The sequence below is a fragment of the Gracilinanus agilis genome, chromosome 1 (genome assembly GCF_016433145.1).
Source record: "Gracilinanus agilis isolate LMUSP501 chromosome 1, AgileGrace, whole genome shotgun sequence".
In the NCBI taxonomy this organism is placed as follows: domain Eukaryota; kingdom Metazoa; phylum Chordata; class Mammalia; order Didelphimorphia; family Didelphidae; genus Gracilinanus; species Gracilinanus agilis.
In genome coordinates, this window is record NC_058130.1 from 547,892,884 (window position 1) to 547,913,471 (window position 20,588).

At 38.7% G+C, this 20,588-nt stretch overlaps 1 protein-coding gene across 1 annotated transcript in view; it reads right to left on the minus strand.

Annotated features, from left to right (window-relative positions):
* MYOM1 (myomesin 1) overlaps positions 1-20,588 on the minus strand; it is a 139,637-nt gene that overhangs the window by 55,404 nt on the left and 63,645 nt on the right. Inside the window, exons 13-17 of the mRNA XM_044683066.1 lie at positions 19,141-19,548; positions 16,249-16,445; positions 12,249-12,375; positions 9,324-9,508; positions 65-179 (exon numbers count right to left, since the gene is read on the minus strand). Of these exons, the coding sequence (XP_044539001.1) occupies positions 65-179; positions 9,324-9,508; positions 12,249-12,375; positions 16,249-16,445; positions 19,141-19,548 (1,032 nt within the window). The remainder of the gene's footprint in view (positions 1-64; positions 180-9,323; positions 9,509-12,248; positions 12,376-16,248; positions 16,446-19,140; positions 19,549-20,588) is intronic.

The following is a 20,588-nucleotide window of genomic DNA, read 5'->3' on the forward strand; positions in this document are numbered from 1 at the left end:
TCCCAATGACTATACAAAAATGGCTTTCTCAAAATTGGAGAAACAGAAAGAGGAAGGAGCAAACCTGGCCGGGTTTCTGCCACAATGGGACCAGCAACATCAGAAGGTTTCCCAACCCCTGCCTGGTTCAAGGCACGGACACGGAACACATAACTGACACCCTCCTTGAGGTTTTGGACCTGAAAAAAGTGAGAAGAGAAAACATGTAAAGCTTCATGTCACTGTAAATAACATTTTCTAGTGATTGTAAGTCACTGGCCTGCCGGTGTATCCCCCTTACTGTCTGGTAGCCTGATTCTAAAGGTTTCCCCTCCTGGACTCTCCCCCATCCACCTCACCTCCCCACCATACATACACACACTCAGGATCACAGACTAGAACCCAATGAAACCTTGAAAGCTACTGAGGTTCAGTAACAGCCTCACAAACCAAGGTAGCTAGGGAGCACGTAGAGAGCTTGGCCTGGAGTCTGAGAGGGCTAAGTGGAAATCTGGACTCAGACACTTTCTAGCTGTGTGACCATGGGTAAGTCACTTAACTCCTCTCAGCCTGTTTCTTCATCTGTAAAATGGGGATAGTAATAGCATCTACAGGCTTGTTATGAAGATAAAATGAGATGCTATTCATAAAGTGTATCACAAAGTTTAAAGCACTATATAAATGCAAACTATTTAGATTGAGCAAAATCACAAAAGTACTAAGTCACAGAGTTGTGTTTAGAACTTGGGTCCCCTGACTTCAGGGCAGCTTGGTGGCAAAGTGAATAGAGTGCTATGCCTGGAATCAGTGAGACTTGAGTTCAAATGTGGTCTGAGATTTAAATTACTCTAAGAGACTCCGTAGGGCAGCTAGGCTGTGAAGTACACAGGGTGCTGAAGCCAGGGAGACGCACCTTCCTGAGTTCAAATATTGCCTCAGAAACTTAATAGCTGTGTGACCCTGGGCAAGTCACTTAACACTGCATACTTCAGTTTCCTCATCTGTAAAATGAGCTGGAGAAGGAAATGGCAAACAACTTCAATATTTTTGCCAAGAAAACCCCAAATGGGGTCATGGAGAGTCAGATACAACTGAACAACAAGCCCTGACTTCAGAGCCTGTGCTCTATCTGCTGTACCAGGTTGCCCCTTGTTTCCTCATTAATCAAGTTTCAGCAGCAGCACAATGAGCATATGTCTACTTCCTCCTCCCTGAGTCACGAAGCCAAGGTACCATGTGGTTAGAGTGGCATTAATACTGAGTTTTCTTCCTGCTTTTGGAATAGTGGATGATTCATTTATAAACTATTCTCAGTCAGCAAAGGAGAATTTAAGACATCAGGACCCAATATTTCCATCAATTTATAAATAAATGGGTTAAAAACAAATGCTTTGATATTGATTCTTCAAAACTAATGCAATTCCCCCAGTTTAATTTATCAGGAGGATTATGCTGGAAACAGCATGAAGAAGGTCAGATTAGAGAAGGACAGGAGAGAGAAAGATTCCTTAGGAGACTGTTGACCTAATCTAAGCAGGTAGTGAAGAGGGAGCATCCTGTGGTGGTGGCAAATGGGAGGCAAGAAGGGAAATGGAATTGAGAGAGGATGAAGATGCTGAAACTAATGGGACTTTTAACTGATCAAAAATCAGTGAGAAACAAGAAAGATGAGAAGCAAAAAAGTCCAAAGACACCAAAGGCTTCAAGGACATGAACAACGGTGCCACAGAAATAAATTTTACATTAGATAGAAGGGCAAGTTGCTTTGTTTTGTTTTGTTTTTTTTTTAATTTTTTTTTAAACCCTTACCTTCTATCTTAGAATCACTACTGTGTTTTGGTTCCAAGGCAGAAAAGTAGTTAGGGTTAGACACTGGGGATTAAGTGACTTTCCTAGGGTCATATAGCTAAGAAGAGTCTGAGACTAGATTTGAACCCAGGACCATTCATCTCTAAGCTGGTTTTCAATCCACTGAGCTAGCTGGCTGCCCCCCCCCTCCCGAAAGGCAAACTTTTAGGGGAAGGGAGATGAGAAGCTTGGTTTGGGGTATATTAAGTTTGAGGTGGCAGTGAGACATCCAGGTAGAGATCACAAGATCATGAATTCAGAGCTGGAAAGGACCCAAGAAGTCTATTCCCCTGGGTTAATCTAGGTAATATGGTGCCATACTGGAGTCAGGAAGACATAAGTTTAAATCCAGCTTTAGACACTAGCTGTGTGACTCTGGGGAAAGCCTTCCTTTCCTGATCTATAAAATGAGGATAATAATAGCACCTACCTCCTAAGGCTGTGAGGACCAAATGAGATATTATATATAAAGAACTTAGTACTGCACAAAGTGCCCCTACATGTTGGCTATTATTACTGTTTTACAGATGAGCAACCAAATTCCAGAGGAGATTAAATGACTTACCTAGGTTATCCAACTAGTTAGAATTTGAAGCCAGGTCTTCCTGACTCCAAGCTAGCATTCTAAACCTTGCTGAAAGCACTTGGAAATGGAAATGGAGGTCTGGAGCTCAGAAGAAATATCAGGACTGAAGCTTTAGATTTGAGAATCATTTGTACAAAGTTTGTTTGTTTGTTGTTACAATGTGTTTGTTGAAGCAGGGGTTGTGGGAGGGGGAGAATGTTAAACGAGTTCAGTGAGGGAGAGTGTTAAAAGAGAAGAGAAAAAGACCAAGGGCAGAAACTTGGGGGACGCTCACTGCAAGGGGTCAGAAAAAAGAAAAGAAGTTGTGATGACTGGAAGAGAGGAATTTATATTAAATAAATTTTTGTCTTTGTTGTTGAATTTTTCAGCCATGCTGATTCTTTGAGACCCCATTTGGGATTTTCTTGGCAGAAATACTGGAATTATTTGCCATTTCCTTCTCTGGCTCATTTGACAGATGAGGAAACTGAGACAAAGGCAAGTGACTTTTCTACACACCACTAGTAAGTGTCTGAGGCCATATTTCACCATGGGAAGATGAGTCTCCTTGACTCCAGGACTGGTACATTATCCACTGCACCACCTAGCTATCACCATTAAATAAATAGCATGAGAACTAAATAAGATCTGCCTTTTAGATTAGATGCAAAAGGTTGATTCTCATAAGAATATGTATATTTTTCATTTCTGCAGCATTTTAAGCTTTCCTGCATACTTTCCTCACAACAGTCCAATTAGATAGAGAGTGAAATTATTCTCATCTCCATATTATAGAGAAGAAAATGGAGGCAAAGAAAAGCTAAGCAACTGAACATAACCAGAAACTAGGTGACCTGATTTCCTTTTTGAAAAGCCTCAATCTTTTCAGTAAAGTAAGAGACTAGATCATCTGTTCTACATATGAGGGTAGGAATAGAGCTTAAGAAGGGGGAAAAGTCTGGAACAATGGCTATAAAAATGAGAGAAAAAAATAAGTGTAAAGTCGGAGGATTATCAAGTGAGTGCCAGGTAAGGTGATGTATAATAATAACTCACTAAAATATAGAACTTTCTAGGTGCCAGGAACTGTGCTAAGCTCTTTACAAATATTATCTCATCTGATCTTCACCACAATCCTGAGAATTAATTGCTATTATTTTCCTTAAGCTGAGGATATTGAGTCAGAAAGAGGGTAAGTGATCACACCTCTAAATGTGTAAGACCAGATTTGAATTCAGCTGCTCTTGACTTTAGGTCCAGTAATCTATCTACTTTTTTCAAACCCAAAGCTTCTGTCTTAGTATCAATTCTAAGACAGAAGAGTGGGAAGGGCTAGGTAATCAGAGGTTGAGTGACTTGCCCAGGGTCAAACAGCTAGGAAGTGACTAAAGCCACATCTGAACTCAAGTCCTCCAGACACCAAGCCTGGCACTTTATCTACTGTACTGCCTAGTTGACCCTCCAACCACTTTCTCTAATGATGCTTGATGACTCAAGAAGAGGAGCAAAGGAATCCGATGGTCATAGTTAACCAAGAATGAGGCTCAAGCTAGTCTAGAGTGGCAGATGGCCAGAGGCACTACAGTAGCGACTCATGAAATGCTTGTATTGGCAGAGCACAAGTTGGAGGCTGGGTGTGCAGGAAAGTGTAATCAGAGTTTGGGGAGAGACTGCAAGAGTGGCAATATGAGTGTTTGATGGCTCTGAGAGGGCAGGAGAGGTGGAAGAATAGGAAGCTGGGGTGGGAGAGTCAGGTTTTGAAATTCAAGATCTTGGAGATGGTATAATTTGAAGAGATGGTAAAGACTAAGTTATCCTTGTGGGGTTGAAGGAGTCACTAGAGTGGAGGAGGCTGAGGAATTGGGTGGTTAATTGTTGGGGACGTTTTCCACAAATATGAGTGTCCAGAGACTTCGAATTTTTTGCTTGGGGAATAGAGTGGGACAGTTTGGCTGGAGAGAAGCATTTGTGTGTAAGAATATCGTGGCAGAGAAGTTTGGAGAGGGAGGTTTAGACAAATTGTGGAATACTTTGAATCTAGGCTCAAGGTTTTAGACAACATATGGTAGGCAATGGGGAGCTATTGAAAATTCTTGAGTAGAGGGATGATGAAGATGGTTGGAAATTTTAGGGAATCAATTCTAGCAGTGGTGCAGAGTGCACTGGTATTGAGCTAGGAGTCAGGATGACCTAGGTTCAAAACTTACCTCTAATATTTATTAGCTGTGACTATGGGCAAGTCATTTAGCAATAAGTGGCAATCAAGATGATAAAAATGATAATTCTAACTTAGTCTACCTATTCAGTGCCATACTAATCAAACTACCCAAAAATTACCTTGTGAAGCTAGAAAAAAAATGAAATTAATCAAGAATAACTGGAATCTGGAGACCCAGTGTCAAGGAGAATGATAAGACCATTATCTGAAATGGGTGCATTTGTGGAAAGCTGATATAGGAATAACAACAACAACAATAACTTGCATTTACATAACACTTTAAGGTTAACAAAGTGATTTACAAGTATTATCCAATTTGATCTTCACAACAACCCTGAAAGTAAGTGACTTTCCTAATGTCAAACAGCTATTAAGTGTCTGAGGCTAAATTTAAATTCAGATCTGACTCCAGATCCTGCGCCCTATTCACTCAGCTTACCTCTTGTCTAGAAGAAATACTGATGTCTATTCGAACACCTGACATCCAACATTTTATACTCGCTGTTGCTACTTTTAAACTGCTTGGTTAGATTTTTGCAACCTGATTCAGAAAGTGTGTAGGTACATAAATATACGGGGCCTTGTATTTAGTTATGGACTAACTAACACCCTTTTACATTGGGAGTCAACAGAATGTCAATAACTACTCAGTTCAACAGTTTTGTAGATATACTCTATTTATTTCTTTTCCTCTTTTCCACATTTCTCCTCCATGATTGTTTATAAGGTAGTCACTTTTTTTCTTAAGAAACTTTTCCCCCTAATTCAATGACTGAGTTAGAACCTAATTCTTGTGGCTTAGTGTTTCCAGGTGTCAATTCTCTTGCCTAGTCATTTTTCAGGGATTTTCTTGGCAAAGATACTGAAGTAGCTTGCCATTTCTCCAGTTCATTTTACAGAAGAAGGAACTGAGGCCAACAGGGGGAAATGACTTGCCCAGGGTCATGCAGTTTGTAAGTGTCTGAGGCCAGATTTGAATTCAGAAACGTGAATCTTCCTGGCACTCAATCCACTGGGGCATCTAGTGTTAGTTCCAGCAAGATGCTAATGTCCTACAGGGGTTGGCAGTTGTAAAAATAAGGAAAAAACTCTGTCCATTGTGTCAACATGGAATCTAGAAACTCCAAACTTGTAGCCTTGTAGGATCTGATGAACCCCAAGTTTTAGGATTAGCTTGTAGGTGGAGATCCCAAAGTTTGTCCTTGTTCTCTTGAGAATCCACCGTAAAGGGAATCTCAGATTAGTCGTTTCAGACCAAATAATAGACCTAAGGTAAATGACAATCCCAGTCAGGTGGGGCTAAGCGAAAGCTGAGTGCCTCTTTTTGCCTCCAGAACTTCTCCCATTGTACCACAGCCCCCTTCGAGGATCGAACTTAGGACCTTCAGCTTATGAGACTGACATGCTGCCTACTTCAAACTAATAGTACTTAATGATATGACAAAAAAACCATATATTTCTATGGTGCTTTAAGGTTGTTTTTTTAAACCCTTACCTTCTGTCTTAGAATCAATATTGTGTATTAGTTCCAAGGCAGAAGAGTGCTAAGGGCTAGGCAATGGGAGTTAAGTGACTTGCCCAAGGTCACACAGCTAGAAAGTGTCTGAGGTCACATTTGAACCTAGGACCTCCTGTCTCTAGGCCTGACTGTCAATCCACTGAGCCACCCCTGCTTTAAGGTTTTTGAAGAACAACACCCTGAGATAAGCAGTCAGAGAAAAAGCATTCTATAAAGTTCCTTCTATGTGCTAGCCACTCTTTGAAACATTTTTACAAATATTATCTTGTTTTACCCTCACAACAATCCTGCTAGAAAGCTACTATCATAATCCCCATTTTATAGTTGAACAAAGTGGGACAAACAGAGAAGAAGTGACTTGCCCTGGATCACATAAACTAAAAAGCATCTCAGCTGGATAAGAACTTAAGATATTCCTGATTCCAGACCAAGAGCTCTATTCTCTGTGCCACTTAGGTACCCCATTTCTATATGATGGAAATAAAAAGGGAAAAACAGAATTCATTTATAAGGAATTTGTTTTTCAAGAAAAGTATTCTCAAAAATGTCTATTTGATTAAGTAAAGACTACCCTTAGCCACATACTTAAAGGTAATAAAAAATAAAATTACATTTTAAATTTAAGCTTTAAGAGTGCTTATTGGGTAACATAAACTGAAAATCCTTTAGAATGGGTTTTAACCTGCCAATGAACTTGCATTTTGACAGCTTTTATAAGTGAGTAAACTGCCATGGTAATTTAATTTGCTAGGATGACGTAATGCCAACAAACTATAGGTTTACTTTATATAGAGCAAACCAAAACAGAAAGGAGCTGAGACATTTCCTTGTTTGAGAAAAACAGGCTCACGGTCACCTGGCACATCTGTACCTGATCCCTGAGGCATGGGGAGCTGATGCACCTCTCCCAGTCAGATTTTTACAACACAAGCCAGGAAGTATTTAGAGGTATAAAAATATACAGTCTTAGTCAGAGGATAACAGACACACCCTTTTGCTTTGGAGGTCAATAAAATGCCAATAAGGGGGCAGCTGGGCAGCTCAGTGCATTGAGGGCCAGGCTCAGAGACAGGAGGTCCTGGGTTCAAATCTGGCCTCAGACACTTCCTAGTTGTGTGACCCTAGGCAAGTCACTTGACCCCCATTGCCTACCCTTAGCACTCTTCTGTGTTAGAACCAATACACAGTATTGATTCTAAGATGGAAGGTAAAGATAAAAAAAGCACCATATTTATATCTATATCTATATCTATATCTATATCTATATCTATATCTATATCTATATCTATATCTATATCTATATCTATATCTATATCTATATCTATATCTATATCTATATCTATGTATGTTTATACATAGATATCAATAACTACTCAGGTCAACAGTTCTATAAATATACTTTTTTTGCATACTTCTCCATGATTATTTGCAAAGCATTCAATTTTCTTCTTAAGAAATGTTCCCCCCTGGTAGGCAGTAGTTTTCTGATGGGTATCTGAGAAACTTAAATGATACTGGTGAAATTCTGTTTGTAAAAATTAACAGAGGTAAGGTGGGCAAGGCAGCTAATTATCACAGTGGATAGAGGTCCAGGCCTGAAGTCAAGGGTTCTGGGTTCAAATTTGACTTTAGACATTTCTTAGCTAAGTGACCCTGGGCAAGTCATTTAACCCCAATTGCTTAGCCCTTGCCTCTCTTCTGTTTTAGAACTGATACTACATCGGAAAGTAAGGGTTTTTACTGATATTCAGAATTCTTTAACTATTTTTTGTTTTTAAAATTTTTATTTTATTTCTATTCATTTAATTTATTTTTCTTTAACTTCTTAACCAGCTTTCAGAAGTTCAGTCTTAAAGAGATTATAGCTGTTCATAGTTTCAGCAGTAGTCTCAGGAAGACAATTATTCTCTGATAAAGGAATAGGTAGAGTTCTCTATTATCAGAGTATTATCATCACTTTTCCATATTCCACATCCAATATTCCATTCCACAATCAGTCAATTAATTGATTTTCCAACAAGCATTTATAAAGCATTTCTTGTGTACCAGCAACTTTGCCATAGGTGAGAATTTAAAGAAAGTCAAAAAACAGTTCCTGCCTTCAAGAGCTTACATTCTAATGGTGTAAAATTTAGTGACAAAATATCTACAAAATAACTTAATTAAATACATCAAGGCCCTGCAGTATTTAATGTAAAGGAACAATTAACTGATGAAGTGCTCAATATGAAAGGAAATGAGTCCAGACCGGCCTCAGGAAAAATTACAAATCAGGCAAAATTTGTCTTTGGTAACTTTCTAGCTTCCTTTTGCCATTTCCATTCTTCTCTGCCTTTACTTTTTCTTCTTTTCCTCTCATATGAGATTTTAGTGGGCAGCTTGGTGGTCCAGTAGAGAGAATACAAGACTGAAGTTAGGAAGATGAGCCTTCCTGAGTTCCAATCTAACTTTAGACACTTAGTAGCTATGGGACCTTGGGCTAGTCATTTAACCCTGTTTGCTTCAGTTTCCTCATTTGTCAAATGAGATGGAGAAGGAAATGGCAAACCACTCCAGTGTCTTTGCCAAAAAAATCACAAATGGGGCCACAAAGAGTCTGAGCAACAACATGTTTTCAAAAGCACACTGTCCCAGGGTCCTCATACTTCCTCCTAGGTACCCATGACAACTCTTCCTCCTCTAGATTTTTCTTATTCATTCTATAAACATTTACCCTGTGTCTCACTCTTCAAATGAGTTTGGACTTGACTCACTAGAAAATAGAGAGTGTTTACAAAATTCCCCCCCCAAATAATGATGTCATAATATTCTGTCTTCAGGGAAAAATTGAATGTTGGCTCTCATAAAGTCCTTTCTGAGAATATCAATATGAAGAGTTTGTTTCATTTCTCTAACCTTTTAAGTGAAATTATATTTATATTTTTTAAAAACTCTTAACTTCCATCTTGGAATCAATACTGTATTTTGGTTCCCAGGCAGAAGAGTGGTAAGGACTAGGCAATGGGGGTTAAGTGACTTGCCTAGGGTCATGCAAGTAGGACATGTTTGAGACCAGATTTCAGCCCAGAACCTCCCTTCTCTAGGTCTGGCTCTCTATCCACCGAGCCATCCAGCTACCCCCTGCATTTAAAATTAATATCATCAGCAGAACTTAACATTTTTAGATACTCAAAAATATGCCATAATACTTATACCTTCAAATATGTGTTTGGAATTGCCTTCTCATTTATCCCTCGCCATTGATCATCTTTAGCCTTGGTCTCCTTCATGTCAACAAAGAAACCAGTTACAGGAGTGCGACCAGAATGGACTGGGTGTTTCCACTGGAGAACCAGCGAAGTTTTCCTGACTTCACTATACTTCAGGCCATGAGGTGGTCCTAGAGAAACCAAGAAATAAATGCTATAAGTAGAGAGAAGAAAGATTAATTATACACAGAATCTTAAAACCATGTGCTTAAAGCTGTAGTATTTACAAGAGAAAAATCTAAGTATGTCATGATCATTTTGATGTCTCTCCTAGGCAACAACTCTATATGAATGATTGTTGTTTGTTGTTGAGTCATTTTAGTTGTATCTGATTCTTTATAACCCCATTTTGGGGTTTCTTGGCAAAGATTCTGGAGTTGTTTGCCATTTCCTTCTCCAGCTCATTTGACAGATGAGGAAATTGAAGCAAGCAGGGTGAACTGACCTGTCCGGGATCACACAGCTAGTATTAGCTAATAAAAAAGGAATGATTAAAACCCCTTTACTGAGGCCATAATACTAAAGGCACAAGGACGTTGTGTCTTGCTCAAGTTGACATTATACACTTTATATAGTCTTCTCTCTGGATTAATTTTTGGTTCCCTAGCTAGTCTATCTTGCTTGAAAATTTTAACTTGGTTATACTGGTTAATATGTCTTAAATGCAAGCTAAAACTTCTCCCAAATCTAAAATAAAAAGAAAACAACTCCATTAGCTGGCATATGATGTATAATGATTTAAAATAGGAGGTATAAACTTATAAGTATCTGTATATTTATATAGAGGCAAAAACATGCTCAGAAAAAATGGTTCTCAAGTTCTGTCCTAGTAAGAATAATTCCTTCAAAAAGCCACAGGAAGGTATCTTCCTCAGAAGAACATCACCATTGGGTATTTTCTCTTATCTCTGCTGGATTTTTGGATGCATGGATTTAGATGCTTGTTCTAGCTACATCCTGCAAAGGGAATGAATTGACCTGGATTCAAAATCTTATCTGTGGACCCTCGGACCCATGCTTAGCTTTTTTAGGTCTCGGTTTCCTTAAGTATAAAATAAGAGTGCTGGGCTAGAAAGCTGGGTGCCCTTTGGATACACCTTCCAATTCTAAATCTAGGATCCCATGAATGAGGAACTTGACTCTGATATTCACTAATTCAATAACTCTGAAGCACTTAATTCAATTCCATTCAGTTCAATAAATATTTAAGTGCTGCTTGCCATGTTTCCTCACCAGTTAATATTTACAATCTAGTTCCATTTTTTTTTTGGTTCAAGAAAAGTGCTCTGTAAACCTATTTTTAGTATCATTTTGACATGGTTACCAAATTATTTCTGTTCTACCAATTAAATGAACCTAATGATGATATGTATTATTCTTTAAAAAAAAACCCAACCCTTACCTTCTGTCTTAGAATCAATGCTGTGTATTGGTTCCAAGGCAGAAGAGTGGTAAGGGCTAGGCAATGGGGGTCAAGTGATTTACCCAGGGTCACACAGTGAGTAAGTACCTGAATCCAGATTTGAACCCAGGACCTCCTGCCTCCAGGCCTGGCTCTCAATCCACTGAGCCACTTAGCTGCCTCTGCATATTATTGCAAGCACCAAGTCAACCATAGTGTGCCCTGGTGTTTTTGAATTGTACAACAGCTCACATTACCGGTGCCCTTTACAGCTTATAAAACCCATTTCCACCACCACCTACTGAGGAAGATAGTGCCAGCATCATCACCCTGGTCTTTTCAGATGAAGAAACTGAGAGTCAGAGAAATTATGTAATTGGCCATATGTCACACGGTTAATCAATGTCAATCTGCACTCAAACTCATGACTCAGTCCACTGGGATTTCCACGCTATGCTGCCTCCAGCATTTCCTGCCTTTTTTTTTTCTTAAACCTTTACTTTGTCTTAATAACAACTCTAAGTCAGAAGGGCAAGAGTGAGGCAAATAAGGTTAAAGGCTTGCCCAGGGTGAGGCCAGATTTGAACCCAGGTGCTCCTGACTCCAGCTCTGGCTTTCCATTTCCTGTGTCATCTCCCTGCCCTTGACTCTTAACAAGTACAAATAGGAATCCTCCTTACACACACACACACACACACACACACACACACACACACACCACCTTACGCCTTTGCCCTTGTCTTTTGTCACTAATGAAGAAACAAAAAATTGATGTGGCAATGGGATATTCTAGAAAGAGCACCAGCTGGGAGCTCTGAAGACCTGGGTTCTAAGACCAATATCCCTGTCTAAGTTACTCTGAAACTTTGGCCAAGTCACCTCACGAAGCTTCTTCATCTGTAAAATGAGAAACTGATTTCTCATGTGTCTTCCAGATAGGAGAATCTGTTCTCTAGGATGTATGTCATGCTGAACCAAGCCAAAGATGGAGAGGAGGGAGCAGGAGGAATCTTTCTCCCTGGGTTAGAGCGTGTGCCATACTGCCTCCTTTACCTGCTCTCTCCCAAGTCCAGATAAGAATTCTAGGGTTTTCCTGATCCAGCCCATTCTTCAGGTCTCCTCAGAGATTTGAAGAACTTGGTGACAGACTCACTGTTGTGTAACCAGCAAACAAATTCCTAAGTTCAATATCACCTTGGAACAAGACCTTGGATCCTATTGAAAATCATACCAAGGAGGGAGTTTCAGAAATATTACGACTGTAAGGAAAGACAAGCGTGTTCCCTTGCTTCCTGGGTGTTGAAGAATGGACGTTGGCTTCCCCTCAATTTCTTTTGTACTCTTTTATTTACTATGCTTGAATTAATGATGAAACATTGAGCCAGCCACAAATGCACACATGGCTACCAGATTAGATGCATTTTTAGAGGAACCCAGTCATGTAAAGGATCTTTAAGCATTTTTTTTACCTGGAACAGCAATGGTCCATTCCTCACATTTAAAGGATGCGCTAGGTTGAGAGGGAGTCCCCACTCCAGCAAGGTTTACAGCGGCCACTTGGAACTGATAGATCATATTTTCTTTCAAGTTGCTTATCTGCAAGAATAAGAAAATGATTGACCCCAAGTTTTTGTGACTTCAAACTTTTGTTTATTGTGATGATTTTATAGAGGCAGCATGCCATGGAGGATGAGGTGCTGGCCTCAGAGTCAGGAAGTCTTGGATTTAGCTGTGTAACCCTCCAAGAATCACATCATTTCTCTGAGCCTCAGTTCCCTCCAATGTTAGGGACTAAGGTCTCAGGGTCTGAAAGGGCAAAGGTCTGTTGACCCCTGAGGTTAGGTGAGGTCCAGAGTCTGACTAAGGCCTGAGATTCCTCAGCTTCCATGTTTTCCACCAACAAAATTGTCAATGGAGGTAATAAGCTTTTCTCCTTTTCCCAGGCTCCATTTTCCAAGAAAGAAAAAACACGTTTTATCAGCACCTGCTTCTCCATTTCTCAGTTCCTATTAAGACCCCGGATACCCCCACTTTCAGTTCCTTGCTCAAGGGTCTCTCTCAAGGCTACTTTTGTTATGGGAAAATTGCTTGAATTTTCATGAGAAAATTTCCTTGTGGTTTTTGTCTTTATGAACTTGTGTATTCATTCAATAAACTGCAGTCAATTGCCATCAGCAATTGAGCCCTTCTGACCCCAAACTTTGTCTTGTTTCTCTTCTTTTCCTTTGCCCTTACTCGAGGAACTCTGGGTTCCCATTCTGCCCCCCAAAAAGGGCTGTAAAATGGGAATGAAATAACCTATCTCACCCAGTAGCTGGGAGGATCTAATGTGAGCAAAGCATTTTTATGTAAATATGAATTATGATGAAGATGATGTCATGTTGCTACTTATTACTTGATTCTTACCTAAAAGTAATAATAATAAGAGCTAGCATTTATATAATACCTATTATGTGCTACAAATACCTCATTTGATCCTCACCAAAACCCTGAGGGATGATGCTATTATTATCTATCCCATTTTACAGTGGAAGAAACTGAGGCAGAAAGAGGTTAAGTGATTTGCCCAGGGTCACAGAGGTAGTAAGTGTCTGAGATTAGATTTGAAACTTGGCTCTTACAGTCTTTAGATCCAGCATTTTATCCACAAAGCTGCCCTTGTGTCTCAAAAATGGAAAGAATAGCAAAGGACATAGAAGACCCAGGCCAGAGGCTCCAGGGTTGTTAGGAACATGAGATAATGGTTGAGAAGACACTTTGGAAAGAAAAATGCTATAAATGTATCTGTTATCAAGATAGCCATACAACATTAGCCACCTTGGATATAAAATACTTAATAAAAATGGTGCATATGTACTTCAGTGATATTGCAGGAAATGCCTAAGGTAAAATATTCTAACTGTTTATGACATGCCAGGAAACAATAAATGCACATCTGTGATTTCGATCTTCATCAGATTCAAGTGCCCAGAAAAGCAATAAGTTTATCTTGTGTAGGCAGTAAGTTTCATCTGTTGCTTAATACATAAGTGGGGAATTAGAGATATGGTATTCTAATTTAGAGAGGATCTCATTTTTCTCATCCATAAAATGATGGAGCTGGACTTAATCATCTTCAAGATGCTCTCTAATGCTGTATTCTAAAATGCTATGATTGTCAGCCCACCAACTCACCCAAATAGTCAAAAACAAATATTCACAATTCATTGGATCAAAGGATTACAGCTTTAGAGCTGAAAACGTCTTAGAAGACATTAGGTCCAATCCCTTTACTTTGCAGATGCGGAAACTGAAGTTCTGAAGGCCTAATGTCACCACGAGTAGTATCAGAGCCAATTTTCAAACTCAAGTTCTCTTACTTGAACTGCTTCACTGTTCATTTGAACACTGAGTAACATAAGAAACATTATATTATGGGGCAGGTAGGTGGTTCAGTGGATAAAGAGCCAAGCTTGGAGAGGGAGGTCTTGGGTTCAAATATAGATTCAGATACTTCCTAGTTGTGTGAACCTGGGCAAGTGACTTACCCCCAAAACTCCCTGACCCTTACCATTCTTCTGCCTTTGAACCAATACACAGTATTGATTCAAAGAAATAAAGTAATTAAAAAAAATTTTAAATAAAAATAATGTAATAAAATAAATTTTCTCATCCAAAAAATGAAGGTGCCAGACTCAATCATCTTCAGATAAATAAAATGAAATAGTTTTTAAAGAGGTACATTATATTAGTGACAGTTGGACTTCAAATGTATATGAGAAAACATGAAGACAAAGAACTGATGAAATCTTGTGTCTTGGTGTATCTTGGTGTAAAAGGACATTACTAAACAATTTCAGTTGATTACGGCCTTTATTTATTCTCCAAGCCTACAAAGATATGGGAAGAAAAGAGGGGAGACACCACAAATGGAGGCAAGTAAATTACTTATTTGAAGAGAAATATATTCACTCAGGCTGCTAGCATTCTAGAAATGAATTGCAAAAATATATTCTAAATATCTGAAAGAAATATCTTCTCTTAAAAGAAAGCAATGAACTTCCTTCTGATGTACAGAAGACAGGAGGAGAATCATTTCTCACCCTACAGAGATAAAGTGACCTAGTACAACATTATTCCACCTATTCACTTCCCTAGACACACAGTTCACCAAGAGCCAATGACCTAAGAAGGAAGACACAGCTAGGTGGTTCCAGATAGTAACTCAGTTTCTACAGTCAGAAGTCTTGCCTTCTGGGGTGGGCACAGCCACATTCAACTAAAATAGGTATACTGGGGGGGCAGCTGGGTAGCTCAGTGGATTGAGAGGCAGGTCTAGAGATGGAAGGCCCTGGGTTCAAATCTGGCCTCAGATACTTCCTAGCTGTGTGACCCTGGGCAAGTCACTTGACCCCCATTGCCAACCCTTACCACTCTTCTGCCTAGGAGCCAATACACAGAAGTTAAGGGTTTAAAAAAAATAAATAATTAAATAAAATAGCTATACTGTATTGTTGGGTTTGGCTCACCTTTTTTTATTTCTTAGTAGGAGGGTTGAATGGGAAAGGGAAGAAAAATCAGGAAATGACTGTATTGTAAGAAACCCATAATAATTATTAAAAATAGGTTTAAAAATATATTTTAAAATACTTAAAAAATAAATGAGATGAAGGGTAGCTAGACTCCTTTCATGATAGGGACATACACATTTCATAGAATCACAGAATTTCAGGGTTGGAAGGAACCTCAACAATGAACTAGTCCAGTTCTTAGCTCAAAATCTGTATCTCTAGTAGAAAATACTGGTCATTGAGATTATGTGTGAAGACATCCAGAGAGAGGGGAACCACTATTTACTAAGGCAATTCATTCTACTTTTGAATAGCACTAATTATTGGGAGGTTTTACCTTATATCAAGCATAAATTTGTCTACAAGTGCTTAAAGCATCTATTATAACCACTGAGTCTTCTCTTCTCAGAGGCTAAACTTTCCTAGTCCCTTCGACTAAGTCTTATACAGCATAACTGAAGAGCCATTACTGTCCTAGTTTCCCTGTGGGTGCTCTTCAGTTTTCTCTCAGAGATGAGAATTTCATAGGGAGAGGAAGAAAATCTATCCAAGAAAATTTATAGCTAGTACCCTTAGGAAGCTGGGAGAGATTAGAGTTCCATGTTAAGTAAGGATGTCCATCTATATTTTGAGAATCAGGAAACTGATTAATTTGTACCATATACATAAAATTCACAATGGATGGTCCAATTAATTTAGCTTTTTGTGATGAGTATGCAAGAGAAAATCAGAAATCAAATATAATCCTTGAATTTCCAAACCAAATAAATTTGGTACATTCAAAACATTACTCCTCCCAAGCATACTCTCAAAACCCAAGGGCAATAATCCAAGGTTAGGAAATGCACAGGCTCATCAGAATAATATGTAACTCTTATGACTCAACTCCAGGTAACATACTGTGAGATTTACTTCTTACCTTGTATGCCTGGTCACTGACAGCCTTAATGTTGGCCTCCTTCCATTTCCCAGGTACTCCACCAATGACCTCACGATAGTTCACATAATAGCCAGTAATTTCAGCTCCACCAGTTTTCTCTGGTTGTTTCCATCCAAGAACCATTGAGTCACGGAAACTCTCAAGACAAGTGATGTCATAGGGTGGAGATGGAGCAGCTGTTGCAACATGAATACCATAGAAATGGACAGAAATCAGTCTATTAGCTTATAGACATTATATTTGTTTAATTGGTACCATTCGCAATGACTAGTAGTATGAAATATAAAATGCAATATATAAAAATATTTTTATTGGTTTTGTTTCTAGAAATCAAGTTGCCACACTAGAAAAATGTGTTGTAATTAGGTCTCAAAAGAGATAGTCACTTTTTTCCCTCACTTTGAATACTGAAAACAAGCTAGAAACACTAGGGGCAAAATGACTAAACATTTTGAAAAATTACTCAATTCTCCACCCCTTGGCTTATTGTTTTTGTCTGTTTTCATCTTTGTTAGCAACCAAACAAGTACAGAAGATGAACACCACTTTCTACCTCTACTTGCTTATTTTGTGGGTGTTCATGCATTTCTAAATGCATATTATTTCCCCATTCTATGATACTTACCTTTATGAAAAGTAGATATCACAGCCATGGTAATCTGTCTGCAAGTAGAGGCCAGCTAATTCTGGAACTTAGTTAAACACTTATCAATAATGTTTCCCCCTCTTCGTGGGATGCAACATTTTTTAAACAAACATAATCACTATCATTTCTCCCTGGTATGTGATGTTTCTTGTAATGGCAGCTAAGTGGTACAGTGGATAGAGGGCTGGACCCATAGTCAAGAAGACCTGAGTTCAAATTTGACCTTGTATTCTTAATGTCTGTGCCATCTTGGGCAAGTCACTTAACCTCTGTTTACCTCAATTGTAAAATGGGGACAATCACTGTACCTACCTTGCAGAGTTTTTGTGAGGATCAAATGAATGAATAATTGTAAAGTGCTCTGCAAACCTTAAAGCACTACATGTATTATTATAATGGCTAGATACTAGCCAATACACTAGTCTCTCATAGTGGTAGAATCATTTTCAAATGATTCTCACAATACTGTTGAACATGCTTAACATCAAACCTGAATAAAATTCAGAGGGTATTCTAAGTCTTACCTGATTTAGAGTACCCTTCCTCATTATCTTATCAGTCATTGAAAATGTAATTTTAGATGATAGCATTGAAGAAAAATCATCTAGAAATGAAGGATAATTTTCTCCATATTTAAAAGTATCATAGAAAGTGCCCTCTAAAAAAGCCTTATTCTGATATTTTAACATGAGGTGGAGGGAGGTTCCTCTGAGTTCTAGAAGGCTATAGCAGCAGAGCTGGGGTCTTTCAAATTTTACCAATTGTGAAAAGTTTTCAGTGTACATCTAGCAAGAGACAGTGTGTCTGTAGTCCAAAAACCAGCCCACCTAAGTAAACAGAGGAACTTCAATGGTAAGATAGTGATATTGCTTTTTTTTTTTTTCTGGCTGCCATGGATTGGAATTGGATGAATCTTCTATGGGGGCCTTATGAAAAGTCATGAACAAAAATTGCACAAGATGAGATAGTGTGGAAGGGTTATTTGTGACTTGTATCAGTGGAAAATGTGCCCTTCCTCAAGACATTGCAAATTCACCAAAGTACTACAGTAGAGAAGATATTTAGTTAGTTTTCTGTAGTCCGGGCAACTTCTGTTTAGCTAAACATCTTATACTATTGAAATTTCCAATTTCTCCCAAGTACTACAAACAAACCAGTAGGATAATAACCTACTCATTGCATTTTAGCTGAAGAAAAGTAGATATCATAGGATGTTTAACCTTAAATGGGGGGGGGGGGGACAGCTGGGTAGCTCAGTGGATTGAGAGCCAGGCCTAGAGATGGGAGGTCCTAGGTTCAAATCTGGCCTCAGACACTTCCCAGCTGTGTGACCCTGGGCAAGTCACTTAACCTCCATTGCCTAGCCCTTACCACTCTTCTGCCTTGGAGCCAATACACAGTATTGACTCCAAGAAGGAAGATAAGGGTTTAAAAAAACAACAAAAAAAACCTTAAATGGGAAAATAGTCCAATTTAGCCATTCCTTCATGATAGTTTTACAGATTTTCTGCTTACTCTTCCAGGTATATAATACTAGAAAATGTTATATGATATCTTTAATATAACAACATGGCTGATTTTTAGCTAAAATATAGGGTGAAAAACCTGAGCATCAATCATCAAAAGATGATAGCACCTAGGATGAGAGCAAAACTGTTCTGCTGATGTAATTATTCCTTGGTGAACACTTTCCCTTATACAATTAATGGAAATAGTATAAGAAGCTCATATAGTCTCTGAATGACTATGAAGTCATTTCCATTCTGATCTCATAGAATATAAGATCCTTGAGGGCAGGGACTGTTTTGATTTTAGTCTCTTTGTACTCCAATGCCTAGCATAGTGATTGGTAGATAGTAAATTTTTAATAAATGCTTATTGAGTGAATGACTCCTATTCCAACTAAAGTTACTGTTTCAAAAGTACCAAAGATTAGACAAAGAATTTATGGTGACCTTACTACATGATGATATTAAATGTTCCCTTGTTAATAAATATAAGGCATAATACACTCGTGGAGGAAGTGTATGAAATGGCTTTTATAACCCCTGCATAAAAATGCTCTATATGGAGACCAAAAGATGGATCCCCGTCAACCTGGGAGAAGAAATTGAACATTGAAGAAAGTGATAAATGGTTAAGACTTGAACAGTGAGATGAATACAGAGACGGAGACCACTGACGGATGAAGACTGGATGAAATGCTTGACTTTAGATGCTCTCACCTACAGCCTTCTTCTTTTTCCCTTTTTCCAAAGTTGCAGGGGCTGCAGGCTCAGACTTACTTTTCCCCTGATCAGCTGCTTTCTGAGGTTCTGCGGATGGCGTAAGATCCTCCTGAACTGTTTCACTTACTTCTTTGACTTCCGCTTTCCCCTTAATGGCTCCCTTCTTCGATGCTGGAAGAGGTTCCTGCTTATCCTGAACTTTTTCACTTACTTTACTGACTTCCGCTTTGTCCAGTCTATCAGAGCTACTGGGTGGTGTGTATTGGTTAAATTTATCACCACTATCAAGCAAAGCAGTTTTCTTAAAGGTTGACCGGGAGGCTTCATGCATGCCTCCCCTGTAGTCTGTTAGTCCACCAGCTTTATCATTCAGTTCAGGCCACACACCTTGAGACACTCCTCCCCCTACAAGTGTCAGAAAACAACAGAAAACACTTTGAACCAGAAAAGGTTATACATCTGCCGTTTAACAGACCAGAAAAAGAAAAACATCCACAACAGCAAGAGACAGAACAAGGAGTAATCTCACTATGACAGAAACCAGAATACATTTGGACTGGCAAGAGATGTGAATGCCATATGCCTCACACTCTTTACACCAAAGAATATTCTAACATCTCTATTAACCAAGCAAATGAAGAAATACAGAGAGAACCACAGACAGAACATGAACAATTTTTGATATTACAGAAACCAAAGTGCTTTTTAAAATATGCAAAACATGTCTCATACATTACACAAAAGAAAACATTTCATTTTCTCCATTATTCAATGGGATGAAGAAATGAACACTGAGAGCACAACAGACAGAACACAAGCAGCTCTGTTTTATGGATGTTAGAATTCACATATGTCAACATGGAAGAGTTCTTGGATGTACCTCCCAAACTTAATGGGCTATGAAGAATGTAACCTTGGGAGCTCATTTAATGTAACTGGTATTAAATAGGGGATAGAGACTGAAACTGTGATTTCACTGATAACAGGGAACTCCCAGGTAAGGAAACTCTCTATCAATACAGATAGCATCCTCTCTGGAACTTAAAGTCTTAGGATTTTGTCCAAAGTACTGAGACATTAGATGAATTGCCCAGAGTCACACAGCAGGTATATCAGAAGTGTAGAGGCTAGATCTTTAAGCACTATGCCATGTTGTCCATGATAATTAAATATTTCCAATATTTAATACTTAGCTAGGGGATAGAGTGGCTAGGCCACAGGACTTAGAATTTTTTAAACCTGCATTCGAATTCTGCCTAAGCCATCTACTAGCTCTGTGGCCCTATAAACAACAAATGAGACAACATGTAAAGTGTTTTGCAAAACTCCAAGTGCTAGAGAAATTTTATCCATCATCATCTTTATTATTAAAATATTAACTAATATATGAATAAAGAATAAGAACAAATATTTTGGTATAGCATCACTATATCCGTTTCACATTC